The sequence below is a fragment of the Ceratotherium simum genome, chromosome 2, assembly GCF_057802395.1.
Source record: "Ceratotherium simum simum isolate JZ-2026a chromosome 2, ASM5780239v1, whole genome shotgun sequence".
Lineage (NCBI taxonomy): Eukaryota > Metazoa > Chordata > Mammalia > Perissodactyla > Rhinocerotidae > Ceratotherium > Ceratotherium simum.
In genome coordinates, this window is record NC_141901.1 from 57,161,122 (window position 1) to 57,173,851 (window position 12,730).

At 51.7% G+C, this 12,730-nt stretch overlaps 1 protein-coding gene across 2 annotated transcripts in view; it reads right to left on the minus strand.

Annotated features, from left to right (window-relative positions):
* Positions 1-871: 871 nt before the first annotated feature.
* KCNC4 (potassium voltage-gated channel subfamily C member 4) overlaps positions 872-12,730 on the minus strand; it is a 36,779-nt gene continuing 24,920 nt past the window's right edge. The window contains exon 4 of one of the 2 annotated variants that reach the window (XM_087445798.1): positions 872-2,039. In XM_087445798.1, the coding sequence (XP_087301924.1) occupies positions 1,828-2,039 (212 nt within the window). In that variant the 3' untranslated portion in view covers positions 872-1,827. Of the gene's footprint in view, positions 2,614-12,730 lie in introns of both variants that reach the window. The other variant, XM_087445805.1, reaches the window with a different exon arrangement.

A 12,730-nucleotide genomic window follows, 5' to 3' on the forward strand; every position in this document is an offset into this window, starting at 1 on the left:
AGGAAAGTGGACAAGGGCAGGCTTGTTGTGACACTTCTGAAAGGTCACCACCCCTGAGCTTGATGCCTAATTATCAGTGGATCCTGCCCAGACTCCCAAGGGGAGATCGATTAATCGATGTTCTGTGGAGGCCGAGGAGTCTGTCTATTGGGCTCATTGGAAGGAAGCAGCTACAGGCTGGAGTTGGGCAGTGGAGGGGGAGAAGATTAGCATTCACTAGGTGTCCACTGTGCACTGGGCAAAGTGCTTAGCAGGTGCCAGGCATACAAATGACAAGCTACTGCCCTCAAGGAATTCACAGTCAACTTCCACCCTTACCTGCCAGCTGGCCATCCCCCACTGTGCAGATGACGAGGAGGGTCAAGGGGAAGAGACATAGTTGTGCAATTGTCTGCCTGGACTCAGGACCCAGAGATTTTTCCAGGGCCCCCAGAAGCCCTGGGTCTCAAGGCCAGCACCACTACTGACCTCCAATACTTAAGTGCCTCTGTGTCCAGCCCTTGAGGGGCAGTCAGGGGTGTCTGGTGGGATCCTCACAGTGCCGGGGTTGGCAAGACCCCAGAGCATGAGGCAGCAAGGGAACGGAAACCTGTCTGGGGGCCCTGCTTCCTGCAGCACCCTGGTTGGGGAGGCTGGGAGGACCTCCCCTTGAACTGACTGAAGGGCCTTGCTTTGGCCAGCATCCCCTTGGTATCATGCGCTCCAAGAATTAGGGAATCCTCATGCAGACCACTCAAATAGTTTTGGATCCTGAAAAGAGGGTCTCATCTTTCCTATATCCCCCAGCCTCCAGGCATACGGCTGATAGGGATCCCACTGGAAAGTGTGGTTGACAGTTTAAACATAAGCTCCCAGTCCAAGCAAGTGCTTTTTATTCACTCAATAAACATTTATTGAGCCCTTAATACCAGGCACGTTAATAATTCAGTCTCTTCCCTTAAGCTGGACAGGAGATAGAGATCTGTCGTATAATTTCCAAACAGTCAAAAGCAAGAGTCTCATACAGATACAGAAGAACATGTGTCAAAGATTTTACTGAACTGATTAATTAACAAGGGAACCAATAAGATGATAAAGCTAGTTCAAAGAGCATTTAAGGAACTGAATTTAAAGGAAAGTCATACCAAAATAATTTTTTTTAAGTTAGAGACAAATCTGGTAAATGTCCTACAGGGGAATAAAACTAGGTGATCTCTCCTACTGGATGGAAACCATTTGAATCTCTACCAGTCAAAAATCTACAAGTCAACATGTAACTTCACACTCCAAGCCCTTCATTAATAATAGCAATGACAAAGTCAACAATAAAACCGTCTTCTAGAGCAGCACTGTCCAATAGATACATAAGGCGAGCCATGTGCATAATTTAAATTTCTCCAGCAGCCACATTAAAAATTAAAAACAAATAGGTGACATTAATTTTAATATTTTATTTAACCCAACATATCCAAAATATTGTCATTTGACATGTAGCGTTACCCACATTCCAAGTGTTCAGTAGCCATATGTTGATAGCACTGTTCTACAGAATTAAATAATCTTTGCGTAGGTCTGTTAAACAAAGCTTTGGCATGACATTGAGGGAACATACAGCCATCCTCTTGGCCTTATCTAAATTTCGGATAATTTTTCCTAACTTATCTATGTAGGTCCCTGTGACCTAGTTGGCAGGAGTACAGAAAAGGTGAGTCCAAGGCTATGGCCCTTAAAAAGGCTTGTCCAGAGCAGCCAAGTAAACATCTAGTGCAGCGAATGCTCTCATAAAGGTGAATCAAGGGCTGGGAGGGCACAAAATTCTGCTGGTGCGACGGGGTGGACTAGAAGACTTCACAAAGGAAGAGCAGGTTTCACAAGGTGGAGGAAGCAGGGGTCACTCCAAGCGAAGGGAAGAGTATGACCCAAAGCAGGAAAGCGCACAAGTTCACAGAACACTCCTGCTTGGGTGTATGGGGAGGGAGGGGCTGGGACCATGGTCCAGGGTCTTGGGAAGCTGCAGAGATGCATCTCACCTTCATCCAACAGGAGCCGTGGAAGGGCTTCTAGAAAAGGAGGGACGTGACCAGACTTGTCTTTAGGAAGATCCTTCAAGGAGCTCTTAGCCCTGTGGTGGTGGAATCTTCCAATTCCCTACCCTCGCACCCCCCGGCCCCAGTTGTGAATGGGGATGAAGTCTGTGTCAGGGTTGGTAGCTAAAAATATTTTCTAGGCTTCTGGTTACAGATGCGATGCCCAAATCCAGAGTGAAGAAAGCACTGGTAAAGGTGGCTTCTGAGGTCAGGACAGTGTGACGACTCCTTCTGGAGTTTGAGGAAGCCTGCAGGTGACTCTTAACAGACTGGAGACTTAGCAGCTGATACCCTGGCAGCCTTGGGGGCCAAGTTAGAACAGGGGAAGAGAAATCTCAGCCTGGCATTAACTCAGCTGCTAGCCAAGTGAGGCAAGAAAGGGCACGGGCGTGGACTGTTTTGGTCCTCATCATCTGGATGGAGATAAGAGCCGGCTTTGATTTCCCTTGCCCTTTACATCTGAGAGGCTCAGAGCACTCTCCGGGCATTCTCTGAGATGCTGGTCTCTCACTCCTGAAACAGGCAGGTCAAACAAGGGCAGGGCAAGCTGGAACCGGCACAGACAGGACAAAGAACCAAGAAGAGCTTTTGAATTTTCTGAAACATCCTCCTTGGTCCCCCACCTCATCAATGTTAGAGAAGAGGAGCCTGACTTGCTTTCCTCCTAGTTCTACCTGAAGTGTACAGAACAAGCCACTTCAGGCGAGAACCTGTGGCCCACAGGAAAGGGAGAGGCCGTGTGGGGAAGGAGAGATTCAAGATGGTTCTGCAATCAAGCCGGCCCTGGGGGTCTAGTGGTTAAGATTCGGTGCTCTCAGTACTGTGGCCGGGGTTCCTTTTCTGATCAGGAACCACATCACCCATCTGTCGGTTGTCATACTGTGGTAGCTGCGTGTTGGTGAGATGCTGACAGCTTTGCCACCGGTAAAGACCGGGCAGGGTTCCACTCTGCTGTACACGGGGTCACTAGGAGTCGGAATTAACTCGAGGGGACTCACAACAACTGCAATCAATCAAGCATCTCTCTTGCTGGTGTGGGCACCTATGTGCAATGGGGTGGGGCTCAGAGCCGTCTTAAATCTGCTTCCTTATGGCTGATGTGTTTCTAAGTGGCCAGTCTGAGAAGGCAGTCGACTCTAGGGCCTTGTTTCCACTTGGGATTATATAATCATCACGTGCAGGACTAACCACCCAGTCGAAACAGGAAAACTCGGATCTAATCTCCTTGGAGATAAGACTTCCCTTTGCTTTTTGCCATGAATTGATCACCAGCTGGGGCTTCCTGTGAATGCCTTCTGATGAAAACAGAAGCCCAGGGCTCAGGAATGGACCCAAGCCTGCCAGCCCCCAGCCTGTTTAGAAATGAGCTCTACAAAATGTCAAATGTTTGGTTAAGGCCAAAATCCAGTCTGATATCCAGCTGTGTTTCAAATAGCTATGGGTTTGGTTGCCTGTCTGCCACAGCTGAGACCTGCTTACTCAGATCTCCCCCCTCCATCCTGCAGACCCACCCCTCCAGCCCCGGCACCTCCTGGAGAGGCTGTGGAATGGCCTGGCTTCTTTCTCCCAGCAGTTTAGGTCTCCTCACAGGTCCTCTAGTGGAGTCTAACAAATTTGGAAAGAGCCTTTGAGTTCATCCAGGGAAGGAGGGAGAGAGGAAGGACGGAGATGAAGTTTATGAAACATCAGGTACTAAGCTATGTAGCAGGGACGCAGGGTCTCATTAGAGCCCTGTGAGAACCCGCTAAGGCGGGCAGTATTATCCCCAGTTTTACAGATGGGGAACTGCAGCTCAGCCACATCAAGCAAGTTGCCAAAGATTGCACAGCCAGTGGTGGACGCAAGGCTAGAGCTCTGGTCCCCTAATTCCTGTCCACGCTCAGTCCCAAGTAGAGCCGATCTGAATTCTAGAGAAATCTGTGATGGAGCAAAAGCCCCAAGGCAAGGAGGACTTGGGCCAGGCTAAAAAGCAGCTGCCAGACGCCACTGGCTCCAGTTGTCTTCACAGCCAGTGCTGGCCGACCTCTAACTTCTAGACTAACAGTTCTCCATGTTGGGGGGGTGGGGCACAAAGTCCTCTGAGAATCCAATGACAGCTCTGAATCCTGTCTCTAGAAACTGTACAGTCACCTGTATGTACATATGTACAACTTTGGTTGCAGTTTCAGGGGGTTCATGGGCCCCGAGAGTCAGAAAATTCTCTTTGCAACCCAGGAGTCTCCATGGGGGCCTAGGTAGGGAAAGGGAGAGAAAGGGTTTGGAAGAGTGGTGGAAGAGAGAAACAGAGTGCTGGGGGCGGAGGGGATGAAGGAGTAAAGAGACGGTACCACTGCTGGCGGTCAGGGAAGGAGCCAGCCACGGCAGAGCCTCAGCAGCCTGGGCACGTCCCAGCGTGAAGTTTGCTGGCCTCAAGTGAGGTCAGCAAAAGGCATGGTGGCGCTCTGATGGGCTGAGAGAGGCAGGGCCCCCCAGGCCAGTCCTGACCCAGAACTGGGTCCCAGAACTGGGCTTTGTTCTCATAAGAGAAGTGGTATTCCATTACACAGCTCAGATTCCTAAGTCTCCATTTGGAAAGCGGATTAAGATCCCCTCCCCTGAAGCCAGAAGTGTCCACAGTTAGAATAAAAAGCCAGAGTGGTCTTGGTCTCAAAGTAACCCAAACCGTCCACCTGCCAAGGATGGGGTGGCATCAGGCTAACCCAGCCACCAAACTAGCCTGTTAAAAATAATGATTATGTAAAGAAAACATCTTCAGAAAAAGAACCCCGACTAATCTGGGTGGGCTGGAATGAATGCCTCCTGTTCTGACCTACCCCTGAGGTGAAATGATCTATTTCTTCCTTGAATTGCTCCCCTAGCTCTGCTCATTCACGTGCTCCCTCAGCAGACACCCAAACAGAGGGTTTTGGGTTTGCCCAGCTGTTCTATTTCCAGCCAGCTCAGTTCATCTTAGGTCCCACGGCGGGACTGGTCCCTCTTCTTCCCCCTCCTCCCCTCCCCGGCCTCTTGTTCTCGCATTTTCTCTCACACCTCCTGCCTGGCTTCCCCTCCCCCTCCTCTATCTTCCACTCTCCCTCCTCCTCCTCCTCCTCCGCTTCTGAGGGCCCTGCTCTCTGCCTCTCCTCTACTGCTTTCTCTTATCTCACTGCCTCCCTGGCTCCCATTCCCAGTGGCTCACAGGTGTGTGTGGAAAAGACTTGGGGCACTCCTGACCCCTGGGCCTTGGGGGAGAGAGGAGGAATGGCAGGTGGGGTAGAGGTGCCCCCAGGCAGGTGGTAGCCTTGGGAGCAGGGGGCTAGATGGGCTTCTCTGCTCTCACAGGAAGCAAGTACACAGGTATCACTGCTTCTGGGTCACCAAGAGGGAAATGGCCATGCCAGTGAGTCATCTTGTGAGCACTCCTGTCCCAAGGCCCTGCGTCAAGCTGGTCACTGCCTTTGTCCCGTCATCCCACAGTGAATGGCCCCAGCAAGGGATTTCTGGAAAAGGGTTTCAGGTACTTTCTGTTATGGAAGTCAGGCCTGCCAACCCCCACTCCCCTGACTGTTTCTCGAAGTACAAATGGGGAAGGACACGCACTGAGCACCATCAGCTGTCTGAGTCTGGCTCACTGTATCATGTATTCTACCTCCGTTTACTCCTCCTGGCAAATCTGCAGGAGATGTATGAGTATCCCCATTTCACAGATGGGGACCATGCTCAGAGAGGTTAAGTCATTTGCCCAAGGTTACACAGCTCAGGAGCGGCAAAGCCAGTGGCAGCTGGAATTAGCATCCTGGGCATGGGCAGTGAATCAACAGCAGTGGTGGTGCTGGTGCCAAGGGGCCAGCTCCTACCTGTGGCCTTGTGTGGCCATGGAGCCAGCGGTCAGGAGCCTGGGGGCCAGAGCCAGGCTGAATGGGGTCAGGTCAAAAGCAGGCTGTGAAATCTACTCTCTGTGAGCTCTCTGTCAAGTTCATCTCTGTGCCTGGGTTTCCTCGCCTGTAAAATGGGAGTGACTAAAAGAGTTCTTACCTGCCGGGTTTGTTCTGAGGATTAAGCACTAAGTTAAGCGCTCAGAGGCACCAGCTCTCCGATCTTGAGGAACCCCCCACCCTTGAGAGAAGGTCAGAAGAATGGTAACCTTTCACCTCAGGTAGTGCTTGAGGGGATCCAGAGGACCCGTCCACCCACTTTCTCATTTAATCTTCATACCACCCTTGGATGAGGGCAGGGGAGGCTTAATTCCCATTTCACAGATGTGGCCCCTGAAGCCCAGCAATGTCATAGGACTGGTCAGGACCTTGTGGGAACAATCCTTTCAGCCTCTCTCTCTCTCGCCCATTTATGCAGCAGGAATCTTGCCCAAGAGTGCAAACCTGAGCAACCACACCAGTACTCAGAGAGTTGGAGAGGGCGTGAGGCTCCTAAAAGAACACAAAGAACATTGTAATGAAGACTGAGAAGGCGGAAGATGGAGACACGAGCCCCTGGTTGTTCCAAGTAGACTCCAATGACAACCTGAAGCCATTAACACCACGAAAGAAAGGCCCAGCTGCCCAGAGCCTGGGAAGCTGAGGGGAGTGGGGGGCTGTGGTGGGAGCACTGATGGTGGTGGTGAGGGAGAGACTCGGCTGGCACACAGTGGTGGGGTGGTAGAGGGAGAGGCTCAGCATCCCAGGGAATTGTTCTGGACAAATTCTGAGACCAGACGTGGGCTAGAATGACAGGTGTGAACAACAGAATCAGCAGTGAGCAGCTAGCTCATTCACTGTCTACCCATTCATTCCTTCCTTCATTCATTCATCGTTGAGCTCCTGAGCATTGAGCAGGGGCTGGAGATAAAAGCATTAATAAGTGAAGCATCCATAAATGAGTAAACAAGCAACAAGCTATTACTGTGATCAATACTATAATGGAGGGGTATACAAGGTGCTGTGAGAGCATAAAGGAAGAGTCCAGGAAGGATTCTCCGAGGAGGTGATAGTTGAGTGGGCCTTGAGGGATGAATAAGAGTTTGCCAGACAGAGGACTCAATATTGGAATGAGGAAGGGGGACAAAAAGTAGACAAAGAATCTTCTAGACATAGGCAACTCCTATTGCATATCACTTCTGATTTCCTTTTTGTGCTCCATTTTCTTTTTTCTTAATCAGAGCCAAGCCAGAATTCCTTGTAGAACCCTGGTCTCTAATTTGACTTACACAGGAAGCTCTTGCTTTCTTTCTCCTCTGATTAAAAACATTATCTACCCTGCTTGGACCTCTTTGGTGCTAGGATTTCCTATAACAGAGAACAAGGCTCTCACTCCATACGTTGAGAGGAGGTCTACTAATCCTACGTCCTGGGAAATAAAATATACATGGACCCTAATTTATACTAGAGTGTGGATGACTGACACAAGATACTTTCCTATGCATAGATTAGAACATGAAACATGAGTGAAGAAAAATGAAGGATCCTGGAAATGCACGTGTTTGGGAGGCAGTAAGGGGGTGGCAGTTAGTGAGAGCTCCTGGCAAGGGTAGAGAAGAATCCAGGAAGAGAGATGGAGAGTACCAGAGACCAATTTTCCAGTTTTTCCAGGGAAATCCAGCTTGCCACAGTCCACCACACTGAGGCTCCAACACCACTGGAGCCTTCTTACCCACCCCCTACTCTCACCATCCCACCCACATCCCACCCACCATTCCTAGGCTCCCTGGGAGCTGGGTGCCACCTCTAGTGCGGTCCTGAGAGAAATGTGGTCGCTAATTGATCTGCCAGGAGTACAAACAGTGTTGTCCCCTCAGGGGAGGAGGTGGTCCTGAGACTCAAGGCTGGACGCAGCTGGGGTGTTGGGAAGGGGGTTGGTTCTGACTCCTGTTCCTTGCTTCTGTGCCCCACTCTCCCCTGGTGCACTGAGAGGATGGCACAGACTGGCCACTAGGCTGACCAGCCAGCAGCCCAGGAAGGGTTAAGGATTCCGGGGCAGCTTCTCCATGGTGGTGGTGGTGGTGGTGGCATAACTCTGCTCTCCATAGCAACTTAGGAGCCGCCACCCCAGGGAGGGCCACCAAGGCAACAGCTAGTCCGCAAACAGCTCCTCTGGGCTTCCCCGGCCTCCTGGGCTTGCCCCTGGTCTTCTGGAGGGGCAGCTGGCCCGGCCTGGGCGACGAGGCAGAGGTGGGTCACCTCCTCCCCGAGCCCTTCTGGGGTTGAGGCTGAGGGCATGGAGGAAAGTCTGGGTTTGTTTTCCTTTGTTTGCTCTGAACATTTGGTCACTGACACTGAACTTGAAGTTACTGTCCTTGGACCTGGGGAGTTGCTGAGGGGCGGTCTCTAGGGACATTAGGAATGGAGTTGCTCCACGGGTTAAGGAATCCAGGCTCTGGTCCCCACAGAGGTCCCCTCAGGGGCAGTCACGCCCAGCGGCCCCAGGGTCTGGGAGCTGAGGGCTCTGATGCCACAGGAGGAGCCCCGCTCTCTTGCCTGGAGGCCTGAGCAGCATCAGGAGGCTCCGAGTTCAGGAAAGAGTGCACGGCGGGTGAGGGGGTACTGGCTGGAGGGCCATGCTGGGCCAGGCAATTCCCAGCTCACGGTTTTCCTTCCCTCTTTCCCAAGCGCCAGCCTTATTTCCCTCCAGCCTTCTCTTTCACCTCTTCAACACCCCCTTCATCCCTCCCTCTTCTTCCTTCCCTCTTCCTGCTCCCTTTTCATCACTTTCTTCATTCACTCAAGCATCTCTCTGAGCACCTGCTGTGCAAGGAGCACTGGGCCAGGATGAATCGGCTCCCTCAGTAGCTCGCAGTTTGGGAGGGGGAATTTTACAAGTACCCAAAACAGCGGGTAGAAACGTAAGTTCTAAAAGGAAGAGAAAGGAAGAGCTATGGGGACTCGCCTCTCTCTCTCTCTGTTTCAGCCCTCCTCATTATTCTGACAGTTTCTCAGGCAGGAAATGTATAACGTAAAGAAAAGAGCTTTCACGCTATTCCCCAAGGCCTCCCAGGAATACCCCAGAAGTGAGGTGCAAAAGCCAGCTGGAGACGGCTTGGGAGGGATAAGAGAGGACGGAGTTCAGCAGCTATTCGTGCCAGGGGCATCTCTGCCCATTCATTCTTTCATAAAATATTTACTGAGCCCTAGCACTCTGCTAGGCCCCGGGTACTTCCAGGGAGGCAGGAAATAAACAGATATGTAGTTACAAGGAGTGGTAAGTACCACCAAGAGAATGACTCGGCTGCAGTCATAGAAAACAACACGGGGCGAGGAGGGGGAGGGGACCCTCACCAAGGAAGTGACATTTAAGCCAGGTCCAAAGGGTGAGACCTCAGCCAAGCGAAGGAGTCGGGTGGGGTGGGGTACAGTGGTCCACATGAGGGAACAGCGCGTGCAAACCACCGAACGGGGAAGGGACTGTACATGTGAGGAAGGCTCCTGGGGGCTGAGGGAGAGAGGCAGGATCAGCAGAGGCAGGAAGGGGCCTGATGAGCCTCGCGGCCGTGAGGGCCTGCCTTTCTTTGAAGGCGTTTGGATTTTATTCAAAATGCAATGGGAATCCAGCCACTGAGGGTTTTAAGCAGGGGTAACACGACCTGGTTTCTGTTTTAAGAAGCTCTCTCTGGCTGCAGGGTGGAGACTGGGTGGTAGGAGGGCAGATGGGACCCGGGGAGACCAGGGGAGAGGTGAGGGAGCCAGCTGCGGTGTTGGAGAGGAGAGAGCGGGAGATGGAGAATATGCGAAAAATACTTCAGAGCTGGGGGTGATAGAGCTTGTTAATGGGTTGGAACGAGGGTGGGAGATATCAGTATCTATTTTTTTATCTACTGGTCTTTTGGTCCCTCTCCCCCACTAGAATGTAAGCTCCATGATAGCAAGGACGCTGTTGGTCCTGTTCACTGTTGGTCCCCAGGACATAACACAGGCATTTAATAAAGATTTAGCGCATGGTGAGTGAGTGAGTTAAGGAAGGAGAGGGCGGGATTAACGACAACAGTCCCATTTCTGGCTCAGCCTCAGATGGACAGTGGTGGCATGAGGGGAGGGGAGGACCTGGGAGGCAGAGATGAAATCAAAGCCCAGTGGCAGGGAAGTGGTGGAGGTGCCTGAGAGGGGCCCAGCAGGCAGCACGAGTGGGCGTGGAGAGCATGAAGGGGAAGAGGTTGTCTATTTGGGTCACTGTTGCACACTCAGCATGTAGAGCAGTGCCTGGAAGAGAGAAGAGGCTCAATATGTGTTTGTTGAATAAATAATGAATGAATGAATGGAGTTGAGAGGAGACTTCTGGGCTGGAACTATAAATGTGGCTGTCACCAGTGCCTAGAAGGTGTTCAAGGCTGTGGGAGCAGATGAGGTCAGGTAGGGAAGAGTGTATGGAGACAGAGAAAGGAAGGGACTCCCCACTTGCCACCCCAAATCAGGTATTGCTGATGTAGGAAGCAGAGACCCCAACTCAGCATAAAGCAGAGCCCATGGTTTTGGGAGACTCTCATGGAGTAGCCTGAGAAGCAGGCAAACATGGCAGAGGGTAGAGGCTGGCCCCACAGCCCTGTGGGGAAAGAAGAGGCTTCCAGCACCAACATCAGAAGGCCTCTGACCACTCTGACCTGGGGCCACAGCCCTCCTCCTGGTTCCCTCTTCTCAGCCCGGGATACTGTGGGCCCAACTGAGGCTGCCCAAGAAGGAGGGGGTCCTGGAGTCCCTGGCAGCCCTTGCTGGCCTCTAAAGCAACCCCTGCTGTCCGGGGCACGGGTGTGGTTACCACAGACCCAGGGTACTGAGCCAGTTTGTGCGCCCCCGGTTGTGTGGGTCCCAGAGTGTGCACGCACGAGGCCTGAAGCTGGGAAATGAAGGCCAGTGCTCACTGTAACAACACTGTCGGGGCCCCGGGAGGCTGTAGGAGCAGGCGCTGGGCACACATTGTCAACCCCAGGCCAGGGTATCCACCGAGTCACTCCAGACTAGACGCACTGCAAATGCCAGCCTCTGCCCTGACACACACCCATGACTGGCTGGGAAGAGGCAGACAGGGAGTCTCACAGGGAATTCCACTCTTGACTTAAGGACTTTAACGCAGAAGACCTGCGTTCTAGACCTGCCTCCAGCACTAACTAGCCATGCGGGCCCATGCGGGTCAGAACATCTTAGAACTGGAAGAGGTCTTCTAATTCAACCTTCCACACTGAGCAGAAATTCTTCCCACAACCCCCTGGCACATGATCATCCAGTGTCTTTCCAAACTTCCAGGGATGGGAACTTCCCTACCTGCAGGGCAGCCCCTTCCTATTCGGCAGTTTTGTTAGAGAGCGGCTCTTTCTCAAAAGGCCTGAAAGGACCCAACACCAGAGGGTAACAGTGTCACCTCCGGGGAGGAGAGTGGGATAGAGGGAGGGTGACCGGGCTTCCTTGTTGACTTGATATGGGATGTTTTCCATACTGTGTGCTAAATTTGTAATGCCAAGGAAAACAAAAAGTAAGGTTCTTCTTTATTTGAACCCAATCTGCCTTCCTAACATTTCCACCTATTGGTCCCAGGTCTGCTGTCTGGGATCAGAGCATCTAACCGTACTTCCCCTCGAATGCCCTTCAGATATCTGAAGGTGGAGATCACGTTTCCACCGCGTCCTCCTCCGGGCTGAGCTGCTCCTCCTGTAACTTGGTGTCCAGACCAGTCCCCATTGCAGTCACCCTCTCCTGAGCGTCAGACAATGAAACTCAGTGGGTTGCAGAAGGAAGGAAGCAATCAATCCCTGAGTTGGGTGTTACCTCACTCTAATTAGTTAATGAAGCCTGAGAAGACACCCCTCTCCCTTTTACGTGTGTGTCTGTGTGGGAAGGGCACGTTCAAATCACTCACTTCCTCAAGCCTTGGTTATCTTCCCCATAAAAGGAAAAAACAGTACCTCTGCTATGAGAATCAACTGAGATTAAGGAAATGAGAAACATTAAAAAGCACAAGTCCCTACCCTAGGGGTTATGACTTAGAAGCCCCATTCCATTTAGTAGCAGCTAAATATTGGGTTCACAGAGCCAGACTACTTGGGTTCAAAGCCCAGCTTTGCCACTTCCGGGCTGTGTGACCTTGGAGGAGTGACTTGACATTGCTGTGCTACAGTTCTCTCCTCTATGAAACAAGGATGATGATAACACCAATCTCGGACTGCATGTTTAGGAGCATTAGATGTATTGCCTGGCACTCAATAAATGTCAGCTATTTGGTATCAAGACCCCAACTCTTACTCCTTCACAAGGAGATAGGGCTTCACTGCAATGAGGCTAACTCATAGCACCTATTTGAAAGGTGAGGCCATCAAACCAAACTGGTCATCTGTTATTGGGGTGAGTTGCTCCACAATACGCCCCCCCCGGATATTTGTAAGCAACGTTTTGTGCCAGGCTCTGTGCTAAGGACTTTCCAGGCCCTGCCTCACTGAATTCTTCCAACAGCCCCACGAAGTAGATACTATCATTACTGCCACTTGATAGATGAGGAAGTAAGGTTCACACAGGTTGAGTAACTTGCTCAAGGTCACACAAGTAGGAAGCGAAGGCACCAGGACTCCAACTTGAGCCTGTCTGACGCCTAGTCAGTTTCTACCGGCACAGTGTCCCGCTCTTTCAGCCAGCTCCCTGGTTTGGGCTCCCCTCCAGCTCCGGGGACACAGCCTCTTCTTCCTTGACAGCGTTGCCTGCTGTTTCTGCAAGGTG